The 22,991-nt window shown below is 40.6% G+C and overlaps 1 protein-coding gene across 2 annotated transcripts in view; it reads right to left on the bottom strand.

The window, feature by feature from the left end:
• The window catches only part of CTNNA2 (catenin alpha 2), a 522,290-nt gene that overhangs the window by 97,489 nt on the left and 401,810 nt on the right, over positions 1 to 22,991 (bottom strand). For both annotated transcript variants that reach the window (XM_064448879.1, XM_064448880.1), the window contains exon 9: positions 11,480 to 11,632. In XM_064448879.1, coding sequence (XP_064304949.1) covers positions 11,480 to 11,632 — 153 coding nt within the window. The remainder of the gene's footprint in view (positions 1 to 11,479; positions 11,633 to 22,991) is intronic.

Here is a 22,991-nt window from a genome sequence, read left to right as displayed (position 1 = left end):
TCCCTATCTTCAGAAGGTCATAATCCCTTCAGATCCCCACAGCTGGCAAGTGGAAGCAGGAAAGATGTCTGCGTTACACAAAACATTGAGGATAGTCACATGAAAGGAAGAAATTAAGAAATTAATGGATGAAAGCCATTCTGAATATTAAAAGCACAAGCCTTGATATCAACGCAGTAATAAAAGAGACTTGCTCCGAGTTCCTCTTGAAAACTTATCCAGTGCCTTACCACATCTTTAATGGGTTGAAAGATGAGGAAGCTAGTAGCAGTCAGCTGTAGCACTAGTTGTATTTCTACCTGATCAATCCTAACCAAAGAGATGGAAGAGATGACATGTCTGTAAATAAAAATCAAATCTATCAGAAGGGTTTAAGTTCAAAGTAAAAGGACATTTAGGTTCCAGAGGGCCCCTTCCACTAACAGGTTTATATATTCATTCCCTTCAAAGCAGTCCTGCCTATGGAAGAGTTAGGGGATGATTTCCAGCCTAGATGTTCTATGGCACCTCAGTATACTAAGGTTATAAACTCAACTGGTTAGGAGGAGCTAAACCCATAATTTATGTAATCAATTAATTAAAATGTTACCAAGAGCTCTTGATTGTATTATTAGTAAGTTTTAAGCCGCAGAGACTGTTATGTGATTGGATTGTATGAGACAGTAGACATAAACGGGTACAAGAGATTGTAGGAGTCATTTTATTTTGGGAAAATGTACCTCATGAATCACATAGCGCAGTAGTGTGATCAGACTGGAGAAGTGAGTCCCTAGCTAAGCAGGTGTTATTCACTAGAAAAATATTTTTTTAAAATTACTCAGTGATTAAAAAGGGAGTAATTGGGCTCATCCCTTTTACAGCAGCCGTAAATAAGCATGGTTAAAAGTTAATTATCATTAAAAAATATCAGCTAACTGGAAAATATTGGGAAATGACTAGGAATATATTTTTCTGCAAGAAGAAACGCAGCTATTGCTCATGAAAATAATTAATAGAGGATATGAAGAGAAGTTATGTTAAAGAATTAGAGAAAAAAATGAAGAAGTGGCCAAAATATATTTTAATTTGTAGAAAATCCTCCAGGATTTTTTTTTTCCAGTGAGTAGAAACACATAATACAGTCATTTGCTAATGAATGATGACCTACGGTAAATCAGATAACAGAACCAGCACAGCACTGGCTTTATGTCTACAGTCCCAAAGCTAGAGATGCACTCAAATTGACATGGAGATTCTGCAGCAATTTACCACTCACTTTTTTTTATTACTATTATTATTTTCTATTTTTTAATCCTGTACTCTCCTGGGAAGGGAAACAAGAACCATCATTACCCACAGGTTGCCAACTTTGTATAGCTTTTGCTTATTATGTACAATACAGAAAGATGCGTGAACAAAGAAAATTATCCTTCAACCCTTTTGGGGTTGCTATGAGATGTAGGAGGTTAGCAGTGTAAGACTAAAGGAAACGGACATATGAATAGAAAATGATTACTCAAGATAATGCTAATAGTCTCACAGATTCTGGCATGCTTGTTTACCAGGGTGTTTATTAGTGGGAAGAAATTTTGGATCAGGACTACATCGTCAAAGAAGCCATCGCATAGGGAAGTTCCTCCCCTTTCAGCCACCCTGGGTTTCATCAGGAACCTGCTAAGGGCAGGTGTTGAGGGACCAGCATCCAGGGGCTTCAGCATCGGCTGTAGCCAAGTGCTTCACTGTCAAATTGTTTAATTTCACCCATGTTTCCATGTTAATGATGCAGCCTGCAGATCACAGGCAGGTTCTGCAACTGTTTCCTCCTACAGCTGACTTTGTAAGCCTCAGAGCTGGATCCATGTTGCCTGAAGACAGAGATGGCTTTGGGATGAAAGCAATCTTGAAAATGTAGACATTGATTATTTAACTCCTTTGATAACCTATCTTCTTCAGGGACAGGCACACAAGAGGCTCAAAAAGTCACAAAGCAGCACTTATTTCTGTGCCTCACCTTTTCTATACGGCAATTTGATTTCATTTCAGTGTTCAACTAGGAACCAGAAGATGAGACTGGCATAGATCCCAGTGGACTACCAATATCCAGTGACTAATGTAAGTAAAAAAGGCAGCGTAAAGAGCTCACCAGTGACATAGCATTACCAGAAAGTTGTTTCCTGAAAGACTTTGAATTCACTTTGCCTCAAAGACACATACACCACCAAGGTAAAGAGATGGACTAACTAGATCTGGCTGCAGCAGGGACTCAGAAGAAATAAATTCAGAGAGTTCAAGCTTTACATGATCTCATTGCAGATAATTGGACTTGTGGTTTTAGCTATCAACAAAATACTCATGATGTTTACTAGGAATTAAGAACATCTGTTGCCCACGCAGGGAAGGAAGGCCTGAGATGGAAATTAAAACTAAAATGAGCAGATGAACCACCAGGACACAGAGGTAGCCCACAGCTTTAATTTCAAATAAAATCTCTCAACTTGAAGGGCTTGAATTAAACTAATCTATGACTTTCCTAACACCCTTTGATTAGAAACAAGGATTACTATCTTCTAAATATTATTTCTTAACTAGCTTAATGTCAACTAAAAGAAAAACAGAAGAATAAAAGCTGATCAGCCTGTAAGAGGAAACCAGCTATGTATGCATTTTTTCATGACTGAAGTTGGATGCAGAAGTTATGAAAGAATATTGGCACTTTTTCTTCATTACCAGAAGCAAACAGTTAGTTGTATAGTCTGATAATGCGGTAATGTGCACATAAATAAAAAAAAAAAAACATAGAACATTTCAAGCATGGACAGGATATTTGTGAAATACATCAGTAGGAACGCTCCTTGTTCATTGAACTAAAGTTGCAGAAATAAAGGAGCAAAATTTTTCCCTCTCAGGGATTGTTACTGTGGGTTTTATCTTAAATGAAAATCCAACTCAGTTAATGAACTTATACAATATGCACAAAAACACAAACACCACATTGCTATATATTCCTTATGAAGATCTCTAGTACATCCTGACAGTGAGCTAGAGTGCCACACCAAGCTGTCGGACCTCCACCGACCTCAAGCGGATTGCAGATTTACACAGAACTTCACTCTCTAAGAGCCTACCTTTGTGTTTCTTGGGGACCAAACACTTTGTATGCTTTTCTGAGAGATATTTCTGGAATGAAAAAAGTGGGTTGGATATTAGTTCTCTTACTGCTGATGTAAATCTCGATTAAATTCACTGTCAACCACCAGAGCAAGATTTTCTTTCACATTTTTTCCTCTCCTCTCATTACCAAATCAAAGAAGCAGGGGTCACTGAGCAGGTCCAATTGCTTGTTTTGTGTGCTGTGCATGCTAGCAGTGCTTTTTTCCCTCCTGTCTTCAGTGTGCAAGCCTGTTTCCACATCTCTGATGGGAAAACATACAAAGAGCCTGAATTAGGGAGCTACAGGTAATAGAGTTCTTGGAAAATGAAGGGTAGCCTGCATCACGTCTCACGAAGAAGTTCAAACACTAACTTTCCTTGAAACTATAAAAGAAAAAAAACAAGCCCCTAAACTCCCCAAAGTAACCCCAGTATCACCTTCAAAGTGGCGATCACATGGTCAGGAGAAAGTTCATAAAGACTCCTGCAAGCCTAATGGACAAAGAGACTGAAACAGAAACAGAAATGCTGCTGTTAGGTTTCATCTGCCACAGATTACTATCCAGCCTTGTGATACTATTGATGTTGCTTGCACTCTATCAAATTTTAATCACCATAAACCATTGCCTAACACAGTTATTCCACAGCCAAGTGTTCTTAGAAGATAACTCTGATTATTTTGGTATGAGATGAAATCCATAGATACATCTAAGCTCCACAAAAGTATTCATAATAATTAATTCATGCAAAATTGGTAAGGCTCTGTCTTTTCCAAAGATTATTTTCAGCTCTTTCAAATTTGGTGCTGCATCAGTTCATGATAAAGAACAAAAATCCCCTTCGTTCCAATTTTGTTGGAAATAAGTTTCAAGGGAGAATAACGCAACTGGATTTAACTCTTGTAAATGATCACTGACCACCAAATGGTGAAGCCCTTCCATAAGAATAATAAAAACCTCCAAAACTTAAATCATTAGTAGAACTCTCTTGGAATTTTCTCCACCCTTGTGAGGATGGAAAGCCTGATCCAATCCACTGATTTAACTAGAAGGCCCTATAATCTGAATTTTCACAGTTCTTAATGAAACTTCAAACATGTTGAAGCTTCCCATTGAAAGCAACTAAACAGCTTGATCTCATGGCTCTTAAGAGTTTACTAGATGCTGAATTTCATCTCCCAGGAAAACTGGTTGGATCTAATAATTTATTTTTTCAAGAAACAGTCCAGAGAACTAACAGTTAAACCAAGGAAGCTTTACTAAACAGAATAATAAAAATTAATTAATTAGCTGCCATATAGTGCTTTAACAGATGCATTGAATAAATCTGAGCTGATTTGTCAGTCAAGTGCCTTTCTGTGGTAGGTATTAGAATAAGCTGTCATTAACCTTATGCTACAAATGAAGGTGCCTGGATAGAGAAGTTAAATGACTTGCCAAGGTCACATTTGAAGCTGGCAATACAACTCAGGCATTTACTGACTTTGAGTCATTAGAGATAAATTTTTTAAAAACATTAGAGGCATTCATGAGGTGAAGATCATGACCTGGAAAGGCACAATCACTTCTCTAACTTCAGTTTCAGAAGGCAGAAAAGTGGAGACGTGACTGCTGAAATATGATTTGAAGAAAAGGAGTTAGCCATCCAGGCCTGGAACGGTACCATCTAAATTCCCTTTTATTTCATTATTATCTTTTACCCCCAGAATCTGTTTGACAATTTGAGTCATTCTGGATGATTCACATTGTAGTTAAGCTGCGTCTCATTCTTGAGGTGCTCTGCCTTCTTGGACTCTGGAAGCACCCTGAGACAAGAAGGCTTCTGAACAGAGGTATCACAGATAAAGTGCCTTAAGTATCATGGGATGACACTTTCGTCTGGGTTTCCAACAAAACTCATAGACAAAACTGGTTGTTAATGAATTTCTAGAAAAATGAGAAGTCATCTTCATGGTTATTATTCTCAAACGAGGCATATCACAGCAAGTCAAGTGAAAGGCAGAAGACAAAATGTTATGATAAGAGGCAGGGATGGGAAAAACATAAATAACAACAGCAGCTTTTAAGAGAAGATTTACGTATTCTGCAGCGTGGACTATAAAAGAAAGTTAACTTCTATAAGCTTCATTCTTACAGCATATATTTTTGAAAATGCATTGACTATGCAAAGAAAATTCTGCCATTTGTATTCATCAAATATCAAGAAATGCATTTTCTTTTCTCAGAATTGCAAAATGTAGCTTTTACGTAAAGAATTATTAAAACATGAGTTATTTTTCCTGACCTTTTGATAGACTTTCTATTGAGCTTGGTAAGAAATCCAAGAAATTCAGATTCTGATTTTTAAAATTAATGATTAATGTTACAGAGCTTTCACAGTACTGGGTTTGCAGTGCCAAATTCCTCTAACATAAGCAAGTGCAACTGCACGTACTTCACTGGAACTGTGTTTGCATATATTACCAAGCAGTTCTGGCCCTGTGCCTAGGAAAGGATCTTACATTCCACAGTCACTTGATTATGTCTCATCTTTAAACCACATTTTACTATTTGTAAAATACTTGACCCACAAAACCATAGAAGCCCATCTGCTAAGATACCATTGTTCATCGTTAAGTAAAAATGATGAAACTATTTTAAGTGTAAAATCCAGTGTACAAGGGATATAAATCTACTCCAAATCCTTATTTTCTTGTGCAGTCTGATGAACCCGAAACTTGGGTTGCAAAATTCCACTTGCACTAGAAATTAATTTCTTCAAGATATTTTAGCATCCAAGCCAGAAGGAATCCTTACAAATAAAAGATTAAGATCCACCTAAAAGAACCCATCTTTGGAAAAGAGTAAGGACAGACCCTCAGGCTAGTACCAGATGTCAGAGACATACAAGAATCAATTAAGGATCAGCTTGCAATAGACTGGAACAACCTACACGGCATAAAATATCAGGTATTAGTGCCATGACATCCATTGTTACTATCATAATTGTTTTACTGATGGGTGCCTGAAGATCTTCAAAATCAGTAACCAAACTCTAGTTTGGTCTAAAATACAAGTCTAACATAGCGTTAGGCTTGTAAAACCAAAGCTAGTTAATCACTCTTGTTGGGTTTCTTCTAGTTGAAGGTTGGGTTGTTTGGTTTGTTTTTTGGGTTTTTTTTGTTTGTTTATTTTTTGGGGGGGGGGCTGTTGGGTTCTTTTTAACTATAACCTTTAAAATATATTTTTCCTCCTTTTATTCACTACCTCTCATCATATTTTTAAACAGATCTGCTCAGTTAATTTTAACTTTTAAATAATGCTATTAGACCCATAATTGCACCACTGTTGTAAATCTGTGGAGGAGGGGCTGCTATAATATTAACCACATATGTACATATGTTCATTGTTTATTATGTGTACAGCTACAGCTCTGACTGCCACTACAGTGTAACTACGAATACTGTGAAGGGGTTTTCTGTTTGTTTGTTTTTCCTCTCTTTAGATACCTACTGCCTGATGCCTTTTTCACTGCCACAGCTCCAGTCACCAGGCGGCAGTAACAGAGGAGTCAGGACTGAAAGCTGCCAACAGCCCTGTGCATTTGTTGCAGACACAGTAATAAACCTTGCTGTATTCAGCATTGTACAGGATCCATCCAGAGCGTTTAAACCCCAGGACCTCCTTTAGATGCTTACAGGCTAAGTACTATAGCAAACACCTGAATCCCAGACCCTGAATGAGGTACCTCGACTCCCGGTTTTGTACATGGGAAGAGTCAGATGCTCCAGAACAGTACCTTACTCCCACTAAAAATAAACCCCCCTATATATTTTATCAGGGAACTGTCTAGCTTTAGTCAAGAGTAACCAAGAAACCTTAACTCCTTGCTTCAGCTCAGGTACTGGAGAATTAGGACAACGCCTGTTTTAAAAACAGAAGTCATTCAAAGGGATAGTTCAATACCTGTCAAATCAGTAGTTCCCTAATAGCATTCTCCTCTGCCAAAGAACACATGGCATGGCAAGAGAGAAAGGACTCAGTCACCAAGGTGAGCAGCTCCAGTGCCAGCATGATCAGCAGCGGAGCACTCCAGCGCGGTGCACAGGGGGGTTTCCCAAACCAGGGGAACCTCTTGGGGAGTAGAGAGAGATGCCAGGAGCCCGCAGCTCATGCGACAGTGGCTGTCGAGACCCAGCTGGGGCCAGGAGCAATGGCGGTCAAGCCCCACCATTTATAAAAGAATATAAATATATAAAATAAATATATTTTAAAAATATAAAAAAAAGGGGGCTGAAGCTCTGCCAGATCAACCAGGGAGCAATGGTATCCACCAGGCAGAACGCCATGGCCTCTCTAAGCTCTGCACCCACCACGACTGACGCAGCTTCCCAGACAGCTCCGTCGGGAACATGCTGCCGCCCCGGCGTCGGGGCGCAGGTGTGCCCTGCTCTTACACCAGCACGGGACGGCAGCGGTGAGCACACCCACGGGAGGTGTGCCCAGGTACGGGAAATCCTCCGCTTAGCGACAGAGCTCAGGAGGAGGTGAGGAGGTTGAGGACTATCAGGAGAGTGAGAGAGAGACAGACTACTGGAATCGTGCCCTACCTTCCCCAAGACAGGCCCCACGGGCAGGCAGGACCCGTGATACGCAGGATTCCCTATCCTCTCTCTGCCTGGCTGAACACAGTGACTTAAGGGATGGGGGGCAATGGTGAGACATTCCTGCCCGGCACAGCAGGCACGTCTCCTCCATGACTACCCCACCTTCCCAGGTGCCCTTGCACCATAGGTACCAGGTTCTGCAAGTGGAACCAAAGAATAATGAGGACAATGGTTCATCTAGCTTGGAGGTGACGCTGAGATTAAGTCAGCCTACGCACTGCATCAAAACAGCTTCCATATAGACAAACAGATGGGTCATTGTCATAGGAGACTCCCTTCTAAAGGGAACAAAGGCCAAATATGCAGACCAGATCCACTTCTTAGAGAAGCCTGCTTCCTCCCTGGGGCCCAGGTTAAAGATTCCTCTGCTGGTACAGCCCTCACATTATTATCCATTATTTTTCAGGCAGCAATGAACTTGAAACTAGAAGTCCAAGAGCAATCAAGAGAGACTTCAGGCCTTGGGATGATCAGGAGCACAAGTAGTGTTCTCCTCTATCCTTTCACTTGCAGGGAATGATGAGAAAAGAAACAGGAAGAGCCAGGAGATCAATACCTGGCTCCAAGCTTGGTGTCATCAGCAGAATTTTCTGGGTTTTGGTCATGGGTTGTTTTACATGACATCAGGCCTGCTGGTGGCAGATGGGAGACACCTGTCTCAAAGGGGAAAAAGGATCTTTGCACAGGAGTTAGCAGGGATAATTGAAAGAGTTTTAAACTAGATTTGAAGGGGGAAGGGACAAAACCAAGATCACTAGAGATAAGTCTGGGGTGACACGGTGAGGGACGTGTGCTAGAGAGGTCACTCAGTCTGCCATCTCAGTGGAGGTAGGGATGGAGGTTCATGCACCTGCAAACACACAAGGGTTCTTGATGTGTTATAAACCACAGAAGCACCAGAGAATGGTCACGCAGGAATCAGGGCTTCTTCCCCCATAAAGATGGTGAGATCAATAGCGCAGCTGAAGTGCATCTACACCAATGCACACAGCATGGGCAACAAACAGGAGGAGTGGAAGCCACTGTGCAGCAGGAGAACTATGACATAGCTGCCATCATGGAAACATGGCAGGATGACTTGCACAACTGGAGTGCTGCTATAATGTCTTCAGAAGGGATAGGCAAGGAAGGAGAAGTGGTGGAGTAACCCTGTTTGGATTGTCTAGAGCTTAATGATGGTGACAATAGGGTTGAGTGCTTATGGGTAAGAATCAGGGCCAACAAGGCAGATATCATGGTGGGAGTCTGTTATAGACCATCCAACCAGGATGAAGAGGCAGAAATATTCTACAAGCAGCTGCCAGAAGCCAAATGATCACTAGCCCTTGTTCTTGTGGGGGACTTCAACCTACTAGACATCTGCTGGAAATAGAACATACCAGAGAAGAAACAGTCTAGGAGGTTCCTGAAGTGTGTGGAAGATTACTTCTTCACACAGCTGGTGAGTGAGCCAACTATGGAAGGTGCCCCACTGGCTCTGTTGTTCGCAAATGGAGGAGGACCGGTGGGTGATGTGATGGTTGGAGGCTGTCTTGGGCACAGCTATCATGAAATTACAGAGTTTTCGATTCTTGGAGAAGTAAGGAAGAGGGTCAACAGAACTGCTACCTTGGACTTCCAGAGGGCAGACTTTGGCCTGTTCAGGAGCCTGGTTGACAGAGCCCCTTGGGAGGCAGCCCTGAAGGGCAAAGGAGTCCAGGAAAGCTGGACATTCTTCAAGAAGGAAGTCTTGAAGGAGTAGGAGCAAGCTGTCCCCATGTGCCAGAAGATGAGCTGGCAGGGAAGAAGACTGGCCTGGCTGAACAGGGAGCTTTGGCTGGAACTCAGGGGAAGAAAATGAGAGTTTATAACCTCTGGAAGCAGGGGCAGGCAACTCAGGAGGATGACAAGGATGTCGTGAGGTTATGAAAATTAGAAGGGCCAAAGCCCAGCTAGAACGTGGACCAGTTCTGTTTAATAACTTTACCAATGATCTGGACAAGGGGATCGAGTGCACCCTCACTAAGTTTACAGATGACACCAAGTTGGGTAAGAACATTGATGTGCTCAAGGGTAGGAAGGCTCTACAGAGAGACCTGGACAGGCTGGATCGATGGGCCGAGGCCAATTGTATGAGGTTCAACAAGGCCCAGTGCCGGGTCCTGCCCTTGGGTCACACCAACCCCAGGCAGCGCCCCAGGCCTGGGGCAGAGGGGCTGGGAAGTGCCCGGCGGAGAAGGCCCTGGGGGTGCTGGCTGACAGCCGGCTGGGCATGAGCCAGCAGTGCCTGGGTGGCCAAGGAGGCCACCAGCCCCCGGGCTTGTGTCAGCACTGGTGTGGCCAGCAGGGGCCGGGCAGGGATGGGGCCCCTGTGCTCGGCCCTGGGGAGGCCCCACCTCGAATGCTGGGCTCAGGTTTGGGCCCCTCAGGACAAGAAGGGCCTTGAGGGGCTGGAGTGTGTCCAGAGAAGGGCAGCGGGGCTGGGGCAGGGTCTGGAGCACAAGTGTGCTGGGGGGCGGCTGAGGGGGCTGGGGTGGTTTAGCCTGGAGAAGAGGGGGCTGAGGGGAGCCCTTCTTGCTCTCTGCAGCTGCCTGAGAGGGGCTGGAGTGAGGGGGGGTGGTTGGTCTCTTCTCCCACATAACAAGGGATAGGAGGAAACGGCCTCAAGCTGCATCAGGGGAGGTTTAGATGGGATATTAGGAAAAATGTCTTCACTGAAAGGGTTGTCAACCACTGGAACAGGCTGCCCAGGGAAGTGGTTGAGTCACCATCCCTGGAGGTATTTAGAAGACATGTAGTTGTGGCACTTAGGGACATTGTTTATTGGTGGACTTGGCAGTGCTGGGTTAGTGGTTGGACTTAATGATCTTAGAGGTCTTTTCCAACCTAAACATTCCTATGATTCAATGCTGCAAAGGGGCTACATATTCTTCAAAATAATGCTAGCACAGAGAAGTCAATAATGCCACATAATAATATCAAGCAAAGCACTGAGTTATATTTGTCTTCAAGAATACAAGCATTTTTCATAGTTCTTGATCTCTTAATGAGCAAACTGAGATGAACATCATAATTGTTTTATTAAAAGTCCATTCAATGAGCACGCAGGTTTCAATCATTATGTTTTATGCTCCTCATGGTAGAATAGAGCTGTTTCAATATCATCCCCGAAGACATGAAATTCTCATTTGTCTTTACACAGTAGGTGTCTTCAAAAGGAGCAGATACTATATATATATATTTAATAAAGACCTTTCAAGAGTAAATATGGTCTTAAGGTTATGCCTTCTCTGTATGTCCTTTTCCCTATTTTAGTTCAGCATAACAAGCCCTTAAGTCTAGAGCAGCCTTTGGCCAGTACCAGACACAGTCCTGTGAATCACCTATTTGGTGTTTTACTTATTAGAAATTAAGATCTATTTTACTGTTAGCAAAGCTGAAATGCAATTTACTTCTTGTTGCTCATGACTTCTGACAAAATACTGGAAATACCATTTTCAAAATGCCATTTTTAAACACCATTTTAAAAATTCTTCAGCGAACTACTGACGTGCAGCACATGTGCCTCTCTGCCAGTCATTAGACACTTGCAGTGCAAAGTTGACCAAAACTCCTGAAACCTGTATTACAAATATGCTACCTCTAACATTTCAGCCAGTATATAATTTTCTTGCCTCTCCTAGAGAGGCAAGATTTAAATCTAGCTGTGTCAATAAGGTCACTTACCTCAACTAACTTGTTGGCGTGCTCACGGAAGACCTGAGCATACTCCTTCACTTCCTTCTCGTTACCGCTTTTTGCAGCCTCAATGAGAACCAGTAATGGGACATTGGTCTCCAGGAATGAATCCGATATATGATCCATTACTGCCTTCCGTAGCTGTGGCAAAAGAAAGCAGACCAGTAAATAAAAGAAGAATTATTAATATACATTCCCACTGTATTCATTGGCTACTTATATTTAAGCCTTGATGTGTCACATCTCACAGCATTTTATGGGAGCTTGGGCATTTTTCTTTCTTTCCTCCAAGTTATATATTTGCAGCAAGGACCCAAATATCAAACACTTAAGGGCCTAGCTCTGCAAAACCCTTCGGAGATTTCCGCTGACTCACACATCTAATCCAACTGGACTGAATGGATCTATATAGGACGATGGTGATTTCCCACATAATAAATTGCAAATTGATGAGAATTGAAAGCTGCACACTACTTTAAGAAACTGTTCAGCTCACTTAAAAGCCAAATATGGATTAAGGAGCTTAACTTCAAGCAACCATTAAAAATATTAGCCTGAATATTTCTAAGCTTTCTCTAATTCCTGCACTGAATAATATTCTACACAATAATGAGCATTTTGTTTAGCACATGCCTTGTGCTTCGTATTCTCTTTGAAATGCCTCAAAGATATATAAACAGAAAACCTTTCTAAGCATTTTCCAGGTAGATTAGAAAACATACTACAATTTATTCCAAAGGAAAAATAAAATCCCACTGTACAAGATACTGAAGATTAAACACCTGTTATTTCATAAAAACATCTGTTTGAAAAAATATTACTGTAAGAATGATGTCACAAACATCTTCTCTACCTTGCTAATAACCACTAATTAATGTCAAACTTCACTAAAACTTGAAAGACAGCCAGAAAGATGACTGAAATCTTAAGTAATTCTTCCTGGAAGCTAATTGCTCTACAGGAGTATAGATCAGAATGTTTTCTGCAGCTTTTTGGTTGTTAAGAAAGAAAACCTGTGGACTCAAACGCAAGCTGGGAGCTATTCAGCCTGGAGGTCTGGCTAGCTATTAGCCTTCTTAAATCATGCATTTTTTAGTTAGATGAAACATCAGGAAAGATAATTTTCTCCATTTTGCAGTCCAGACAAGAAAGCTATAGCTAGATAAGGTGTCATCAAAACACCCAATCATACTGGAAACTGGTATATCATTAGGCACTGTAAATACATGGTCCAAGACGTATCTGCTGTTTGACAGCAGCAATTGTCAGCTCCAATTGAATCAGGAGAAAGCTAATTTTGAATATTTCCATTCAAAGTGCTATAAAAACAAAAAAAGCAAAATAGCATATATGTTTTTGCATGAAGTATTCCTTTTCTGTCTATTACAACTAAAGCAGCCAATGTAACTGCAATGTAAACAAGCAATTCTTAATTCCCCGTAAAAATTAATTCTACTCAGATTCTACCTGGAAAGTATTTTTCCACTTCCAGAATGATTAAAGGCACTCAGAATAGCTAACATATTAATAGAGAAAAAAGGGGGGAGGGGAGGACATGACAAAAAAAAGAAGAATATATCAAAGAGACCTGCCAACAGTTAGGAAGCTGGTGTGTGGTTGCTACTACCTATCACATTGTCACCTTGTGCTCCTTTTTTTCTCTCATCAATCTGCTGATACCACTTGCTGACTCTTATTTTATTCTTATACTGAAAGCTCTTTCACACCGCCCTTTGGGTCTGTTCGCACAGCATCTTCTACAATGAAATCCTGATCCATGAATAGCTTTCATAGATACCACCTCAATACAAATATAAAACTAATATTGCTCCAAATATACAAAAGCATTGTAAAAAAAAAAAAAAAGACAAAAATACACTAAGAAGCTAAGTGAGCCAACAATGTGCCCTTGGGGCCAAGAAGGCCAATGGTATCCTGGGATGCATTAAAAGGCATGGGGCCAACAGGGCGAGGGAGGTTCTCCTCCCCCTCTGCTCTGCCCCAGTGAGGCCACATCTGGGGTGCTGCGTCCAGGTCTGGGCCCCCCAGTTCAAGAAGGACAGGGAACTGCTCGAGCAAGCCCAGCGCAGAGCTGCCAAGGTGATCAGGGGCTGGAGCATCTCCCTTGTGAGGAAAGGCTGAGAGACCTGGGTCTGTTCAGCCTGGAGAAGAGAAGGCTGAGGGGGGATCTCATCAATGCCTATAAATATCTGAAGGGTGGGTGTCAGGGGGATGGGCCAGGCTCTTTTCAGTGGTGCCCAACGCCAGGCCAAGGGGCCACGGGCACAAGCTGGAACACGGGAAGTTCCCCCTGAACATGAGGACAAACCCCTTCCCTGTGCGGGTGCCAGAGCAGGGGCACAGGCTGCCCAGAGAGGCTGTGGGGTCCCTTCCCTGGAGACATTCACCCCCCGCCTGGACGCGGCCCTGTGCCCCTGCTCCGGGGGTGCCTGCTCCAGCAGGGGGTGGAATGGGATGAGCTCCAGAGGTCCCTTCCAACCCTTGCCAGTCTGGGATTCTGTGAAGTATCAGAGAAGAGTGCACCAGCATAGCACTCTGCCTTATATGGCTGACAGATTTCCAATCACTATGTGTATCAATCCTTCCCTACTAAATGAAGGGTTTCATTTATAGCTAGCATTAAGGGAGAGATACTGCCAGAGATGGTTCATCTCACATTTGCTTAATCACCCTCTGCAGATGTCCACCTCCCAACACTTGCTGGGAAACTCTGCTCCCAAATTTGATGTTTCACTTCAGTACCTACAGTTAGAATTTTTGAGGTCCATTGGATCAAAATATGCCAAATGGTGGCATTTCCAAAGGAACACACAAAATTTTAAAAATCCCATGTGGTTCCCATCTCATTCTCAGGGAAAATCCTTACAAACAAAATCCACTTGCTCATGTTCAATGCTGTTATCAATAAAACCCACCATCCGCTGCACTGAAGAAACTACTTTAAGTGTTAAATGAACACCGACGTTTTTCTGTTTGTATCATTCCATAAGGAGGTATGTGTTTCAAGTGTTGTGTTCAATGAACAAGCAATTCAATTTTCAACCAAGGTTAACGTGGTATTATAGATCTGATTATAACAATATGCCCCATGGAACTGTAAGAAAAGTCTCAGGGTGTTTAAGTATGCAGCATATTTTCTTCAGCATTAAATACTTTCACTCTACAACCACATACTAGAAATCTATAAAAAGGACAGTAAGAGCATCAGCTAACCAGCAATTTGGGGTTTACCACTGTAAATATACAGTAGAGTTATATCTGAATAAAAATGAATGAATAAAAGGGATATCTTGTTTCAAATGGTAACTGTATGTTGCCTTCTGCAGTTCAGTATTGCAGCAGCTGAAAAAAAAAATCTGAATTCTGACTGTCACCGGTTTGATAAATATAAAATTAACAAATTCTGTTTTCCTCTGCTGTGTTAATCATAGATGTCAGCAGCATATCTCTGACCCCTCATGTAAACACACATAATTTCTTTAGAAATTGGTTATCTGAGTTTTAGGACGCCCTTGCATTGAAGTTGAAAGGTATAGTTAACGGGTTTTATATACGCAGGAGGCCACAAATTTTGCTATCCATCACCACAGGCTATAAAGAATGACTTGACAAAATCATTTGTTAAATGTGGCAGGAGTATGAACATAAGACATTCATCCAATAGCTCAAATGGATACATGACAAGGTAATATTAATTGCGCAAGACAAGACATTTAAAAGTATTAGCTCAGCATTACCAGTCTATTTGATCCAATTAGGGCTATTCATCAAGGTAAATAACTACTGGAAAACTAATCCTGTGTGTTCCTCTGCATACTGCAACGAAGTCTAGCCAAAGTGATGGCTTATGCATCCAGAGATTTTACTGTGGCGTACAACCAACATCAGTTCAGAAGGGAATGGGAGAAGACTGTGACTTGAATTTAAATGCTCATAAAACATGCGGTAAAAACACATCAAGTTTTATTCTAAAACCAGTATGAGATCTTGCGCTCGTACGTACATTAACAAATGTCTTTGCAATGTCTTAATTTACCCTGCATTCTGATGAAAATATTATGACCCAAACTATTACTTATAAGACAATGCTTTATGTTTTTCTTTTCCCCACTGAATTTTTAAGTTAGAGGTGACTTCAAAGGGTGGGTAGTTTCCACTACATGAAACTCCATTTGTTAGAGGAGAAAGCACATTAAATAAAGGTCTGTCTTAATGAATTTTGTCATGGAGAAAACTTTATTAATAAACATATAGCTAAAAGAATAAGAAGTTCGCCAGACCGGCACAAAGATAGAAAAGGAGAACATCAAGACCTGCAAATATTTTTAAAGTATGAACGGTGTACCACAAGGCAGATTTTATGACTTTCCAGTTGAGGCAATTTAGTCAGTTTATGCCGCAGAGTCAGTTGCTGGGTTTGATAGCATCATGTTCTACTGTTCTAAGCGCTATTTAGGGCTGTTTTATCATTGTCGGTTCACAGCTATAATTGAGCTCAAAGAGGTTAAACTGCCCACTGAAATGATGTTTTCCATGGCTATATAACAATTTTAGAACCAAAATGTCTCAGTGCTACTTACAGTCTAGTAGAGAATTAAATGTCTAATCCTGACACTGGAAGGTAAAGTCACAGCAGGGGATTAATGACTCTAACAGATTGTTAAACTTTATAAAGACTGGCAGTATAAAGCTATCTGTAACAAAAGTTTACCAAGGAGCACCTTATTCACCATTTTCTACTTAACATGCATTACAGGCTGAACCCAGCTCCAGTTGGCAGCTGCAGAGCATTCCCAAACAGGTATTAATTTAATTGAAAGAGATGAGAATAAAGCCTTCTCCACTGCAGTTAAAGTGTGTCTCCTCGAACACATTGTGAGATTGAGTTCTGTAGACCAAGACAGTGACCATTAGAAGCCACCGCAGTAGAGTACTACAGAGAAAGTCTCAGTTGATTCTGCACACTACAACTCATGAAGATGTGACCAAAAAATGGTATATTGGGGGATGTGGACGCTAATGCCATCAAATTTGTCTTGATAGATTAAACAGCAGAAGGATTAACAATTGAAGCATGTATCACACTTGGACATCCACACTGCAGATTTCTGGAATATCCTACATAAAAATATTAAAGATTCGAACCTAAGAGGAAAACCTCAGGAAGAAATGCTGTTACAAAGACTGACCATATCTTTTTCTGTGTGTGAGCTTTCTTCTCTCCAAGGAGAAACTTCCCTAGTCAGGGAGAGACTGGGGATGAATTTACTAACGGAAAGCAACTTGAAGTGACAAATTTTGACCAGAAATTTGAAAGAGAATAAGACATACACAAAAAAAGTTCCTTCTAGGTGTAGGTAGCTACAAAGGAGTCCTCAAAATAGTGTATGGCCAGAAGCAGAACTTAGTTAAAGTACTTAGGTACTTAATCCTCATTGATTTTTTTTTTTTTCAGGGGGGATGTTTAATCCATTTTTGTGACTTAGAAATTTTATGCTGCCTTTTCAAAAAATAGTTTTTGGCAAGAGCAAGCCTCAGGCTTGCTAACAACATTACGGCAGTTACATGAAAGCAGAGAAAAATGTATAAGCTTGGGGGACAGATGTCCACATACCCCCCCAAATCTATGAGTATTATCAGGGCAAGAACTCTGTCTTGTTTCATGTCTGGATAGAACAATAAAATCCTAATGTGGATTGGAGTGCTGGGGTAGTACCAAATATTTATAATTTCTGACAATAAAGACGATACAGGGCTTTAAAAAGGTAGAGGAGCTTACCAAAGAATGCTGGAAAAACAGGACGACAGAAATACAGGTGGGGACTGAATCATCAATAAAGTCAAAACAATCCAGAAGTGAAAGACAGTGATTAACTTTCGCATTCTGTATGACCTGGGAGGGCAGAGCTGTGACAAGGACAATATGGAAGGATGAGGTTGCAGAACAGGACGTTACACTTAGGAACAAAGAAGAAGAAAAACATTGTAAAAGGTTACTCCAGCAGAGAAGAAAAGGGATAAGACTTTGAAAAATATCCTTATGAAAACTGAGGAAGACTGTAAAGTGTCAAAAATGTCACCAAGACTCCAAGCCTAGAGGGTCTGATGCAAAAAAAAGGAGAGATAAGTGACAAAGAGGAGGGTAATGAAGAATAAAAATAATGGATTAAACATCTATGGTTTAAACAGAGAAGCACAACACATTGTGTGTCTTCATGTATTGTCTCAGGCTCTGCTGAAATGATTTTTAAATCAAGTGGAGGGGCTTAGGAGCTTTATGGTTTTTTATAATACAGTAAACAGAAATAGTTGGGGACAACACTGTTTTGAGGAGGTTAAATAGCTATTTGGTCCCAAATGGGAAGGAAGTTGTCTATGAAATCCCTTCAGGAAGTTACCCTCACTATGCTAAGCATGCACAGTAATCACTTAAAAGCAGTTAGATCTGATAAGCTTTAAAGGGTTAATAGTGTAAGTGCTACATTTGCCACAGTTGCGCTCCCACCTACCCCAGCTGCATGAACAGGCTGGCATAATAAATATTATTATCAGCTTCTCTAAGACCTAGAGATTTAGCCCCAGTGAAAGCTGACGACAGCTCTCTCTGGCAACCCGTCTATTGGAGTTCCAGACAATGGCTGAAACAAGATTAAAAATTGATTATGTTCTGCAAAAATGGATTTCTCATCATCCTTTCCAAGAATCAAAGTTACAAACTGATCCTGCCCCATGGACAGTGATGACTGATATCTGATACTATCAATTATCATCCATACCTTTCAAAAAAGCCCTTCCTGCAGCGAGATCACAGCCTGGGATTTTGTTTTGTTTTGTTTTGTTGAGAGTTTTCGGTTTTTGCTCTTCTTTTGTTGTTATTTTTTTTCCTTCTCCTTTGCAGTAATTTCTATAGAGCAAAAACTAAAACCAAAACTTTTTATATTTCTGGTTGCTTAATAACAAGTACCATTAAAGACATTTTATAATACTTTAGAAATAGCGTTACTGAACGAAATTAATGTCAATTAAGAAACAAATGCAATGTTGAAATCCCATTTGGAAATTAAATTCTACGTACTTCGCTATTGTTCATAAATCCATTAGGACAGAATTACAGACGTCTTTGGAAAACAACTGTTTTGCTCTGCCTTTATAGTGCTCCCTACCTCACACTACTGCATTATTGATAATGAACATCACAATTTGAAGCCGTCTTTATGAATCCACGCTTCTATAAGTTTCTTTAGCTGATGTGACTACAGGTCATTCTCTGGCTGACACCACAGAACAGTGAGAGCTTCTTTATGTAAAACTATCATCAGTAGAAATTTCCTGGAATAGGTTTATGGGTTTGGTGGTTTGTTTTGTTTGTTTGTTTGGGTTTTCTTGGGTGGCAACATTATACACTTCTGTTGAAGGTCTCCCCCGTTTACAGTGTCTCTCATTAAAAAGAGTTCTTAAAACTCTATACTTGTTTCTCGGCAGTGATTACAGAGTTTGGCATCTTCTAAAGTTCCTGGAGTGAGTAGAAATATTTGTTGAAATATGTGAGCTTTTACAAAGGCTCATTATTTGAGGAATAATAGACAAACTATGTGCAGTAATCTACTCGAACACAATATAGCTGTCACCGAGTTTCGCCTCATAATTCCTCACAAGCCACTTCAAAAGGCCAAGCCTCTGTGCTCACAACTTCATTCGGTAGGAAAAAAAAACAACAACAACAAAACAACCCTAAAAAACCCCAAAAACCAAAACCCCAAACTAAACAACACTATTTCAAAAAAGCAAAGGTAGCTATAGCCACTACATTCGTGGGATTTTGCCAGACAAAAATAATCCATCATTTCTCTTATGTTGCAGATCAAACTTCCCTTCATTTGATGAAAATGTTACACACTCTAGCCTTACACAAAACTACCTGAAATGGGTATAGTTTCCTGAAATATGGCACCATATGTGCATCAGTAAACATTATGTGTTGAGTAAATTAAACCAAGCCTTATAATTAGGCGGTAAGGAAATTACTGCAGACCTGAAGAGTAAATCAGCAGTATTAAAACACTCTCCATTTCCTCTGAAGCACTTCAGAGTACCATAAAAACCTCAATGTCACAGTGATAAACACCTAGAAGAAATGCATTTTGAGGGAGACAAAGACACGTGCATTCAAATAAGTTCAAGTCAAAATCAAAATTAAGTGCAATTTAAACAACAGTTCATTGCCTCTAACTTTTTAGATCAGATTTTTAGACATTTTTCTAAAACTCCTTTTCTAAAGTAAATAGTCCAGCTAGCCTATCAAAGGGGAGCAGACAAAAAGTGCATGCAGTATTGAACAGCGTGCCAGGGCCTTACAGTTCTTTCAGCCGAAGCTGGTCAAATTCAGCGTTTCATTTCTTCTACTTCTGTTGCTTTAAGGAGTGGCTATAAACGCAGTGGAAGCTGGAGTAGAGGACTTTACCAAGCAGAGCATGACTGTCTCAGCTTTATAACCCAGTGTGACCCCAGAGTCCTCTCTAATACTTTTGTACGAGCTACTAGAGAGACCCAGGAAAGAAGTACTGATGTACACGCAATGCAGCGCACCCACATTAAATGAATACAAGAAATAAACCTGTAGTGCTGGCACAGAAATAAATCTGTATTAGCATTTGATAGACCACTTTCAGAAAGCCAGCTTCCAGATTTCCACAATCAAGAGCACTAGAGCCACTGCAGGTGAAAACATAAATGATTAAGCAACAAGGAAAAGGTGATGAGTTTCTAATGAGCAAGGGCTGATGCCACAGGTGGCCTTAGGTTCAAAGACATTTGGATTGACTTACATCTGGCTCCCTTTAAAAAACACCAACATTTTGTCAGGAAGCATTTTCATGCAACAGAATGAAGCAATATCACCAATCACACTGTGCTTTCCCTTAGGAACAACCAATACCTCATCTCTGGCAACATGGCACAACCTTCACCAGCCTCCTGTAGATCACCTATTTAAGTATGACCTTGCTTCTACTTTGCCTTTGCAAAATAAACCTTTAGTAAACATTCATGCAAGGCTAAATTTTGAAGTTACAACGTTCTTGGATATTCTGCTACTTCTTAACACTTGCATGAAGTTTTGCATCTTCAAAACGCTGTATCAACTCTCTTACGAATTCTTACCGTGTTATGTGAGCTAGGTAAGGTCCATGACCCCCTCTCTCCATGTTTTCAGCCCTCCTTAAATTATACAGATCTTGAATTAAAAAAAGCCATCTTCAGGATTTATAACCTTAACCACTACCCTCTTGTCTGCAACAAAGGCCACATCAGGACCTACTTTTATGGCAACGAGAGGCAGAGCTTGCTTCCCCAGCCCTCCTAGAAAAGCACCTATTGCTGCAGTGTTGACTGGCTCTATAGCTTGAAATTAAAAAGATTATCCATGCAAACCTACCTTTAGGTTATATCTCTTGGGTGCCTAAATTAGGAAGCAGTTCACTCATGACTCCCTACAGGCGAAGAAAGATGAGCTTGTCCAAAATACAACCTTCAAACCACCCTCTGAAAGGAAACTCTGTTGACTGTATGGGAGGTTGAAGGAAAACCAGCTTCCTTATATCATCACCCCATTTCCATCCTTGACAAAAGCTGGTGTGAATTCTCCAGGTTCTCTTTTTCTCTTCCCCCTGCCCCCTCAATACAGGGTTTTATTTCTTTGGCTGTGCTGTTCAGCTTCTCAGAGGAGCTAAAAGGAATTGCTTATGTAATATCTATTAAGTTTGATTAGAATTGGGTTCACTGTTTTCTTCTGAAGATCTTAGTTTTGTTTGCTTTCTGAGCACTCATACTTCCCTTGGGCTTATATCTGACTGCACAGATCACAGATGCTGTGTACCTCTTAAAATTGGTACAACACGGAATATCTACGTTGCGGCGGCTCCGCCTTCAGAAGCAACTTTGCTTTTCTGTGTTTCAGATTATTCTTCTAAAGCTGGACAGTAACTCCTGCTTGTCTTCATAGAGCATTTCAGAAGGGAGAGAGGACAAGCCACATGCCAGTAAATCATGAATCAGGGCAGCAAGATGTAATTTCTAGGTGCCGCTAGCCCTCCCTAGAGCATTTGACAAGTCACCTGGTCTGTATATGAGACAGTAGCTTGGTGCAAAATGATGGCAATGAAATTTCCTCTTTCGGAGAGGGTCCTGTGCTTTCTTCAAAGCGTTTACATACTCTAAAGAAGCAAACTATGCACATACTTAGAGAGAGATTTAAGTCCACAGACTGAAAACATCATATGAGTGTCTATCCATAATATAATTTGCATTGTGTGGGGTAGATACAATAAAAACTGTTCCAACAGAACACATTTTTTCAGTTTTAGGTGTCCCTTTGGTCTAATTGCATGAGCTAATATTCATGTCTTTTACTCCAGGAGTCTCTCCAGAGTCTACGTCAATTTTTGTCAGGTTTCAAAGTGCTAAACAATTACTTTTTTACCGCAAATAGCATTCATAAACAAGAGCAATACAACTTAATCTACGTGGAAGCAACTGACATAAAGAGCAAATGGAGATAAGCCACCGCTCAAGAGCCAGAAATAAAAAAGATAAGCCTACGAACATTATGAAGCCTGTTATCTAATTCAAACTGTTGTAACCCATATTAAAGAAAGTACACCGAACCGAGAGTACTTTCAGAGACTTATGAAGTAGGTGAAAACAGTACAATCAAGAAGTTCTCCCCAAGATGTTTGTTTTACCAAATTTGCATTAACAAATTACAGGAGGTATTTGTCTCATCAACCTTTAACCTTTTATAAGTTTTACCTGTAGCCTAATATAGCTACTGAAACAGTCCTATCAAAGACTAACAGATAACGGGTATAATAATTGTGCTGTGCAATTGAAGGGGGGTATGTTAGAGAATATGGCTGATAACAGACTAATAAATACCATGCCTGTAGTCCACCAAATGTCTTACAAAAGTATTTGTGAGAACGTAGCTTAGCACAAGGATAATGTAAAAAAGAGCAATCAAAAATACATGAGGGTCATGTGAAAGGATGTAGTAACTACATGATACATAAAGAATGGATTAGAGGACTAGAAAGGGCAAACATGACTAGGATATATATATATTTTAAATTTAGGCTGCTGCAAAGTATGTGACTGATCAAGTTTGGGTGTGTGACTGACAGTCATCATTAATATGAGTTTAAGCCTAAATGGCTAACCCAGATCCTGAGTACCTAAGAGAGTGTCACTGCTCCTAGGGTGCTAGTAGTGGCTACTGGGAAAAAGCAGACACAGAAGAAGCAATCAATATCCTAACCTCTATTGATATTCATAAGAAAGAGGGATACAACCCATCCAAAAGAATACAGAAATCGTGCAAGTGCCTATCTTTCACCTTTGAGCCTACAAAGTAGCTGAAATTAAATAATCAACTTTTAAACGATAAACCACGGCCACAGGTGAAACCCATTGTTGGAAAATCATA

This window comes from Phalacrocorax carbo, chromosome 4 (genome assembly GCF_963921805.1).
Source record: "Phalacrocorax carbo chromosome 4, bPhaCar2.1, whole genome shotgun sequence".
NCBI lineage: Eukaryota > Metazoa > Chordata > Aves > Suliformes > Phalacrocoracidae > Phalacrocorax > Phalacrocorax carbo.
This window is presented reverse-complemented; position numbering and strand designations above follow the sequence as displayed.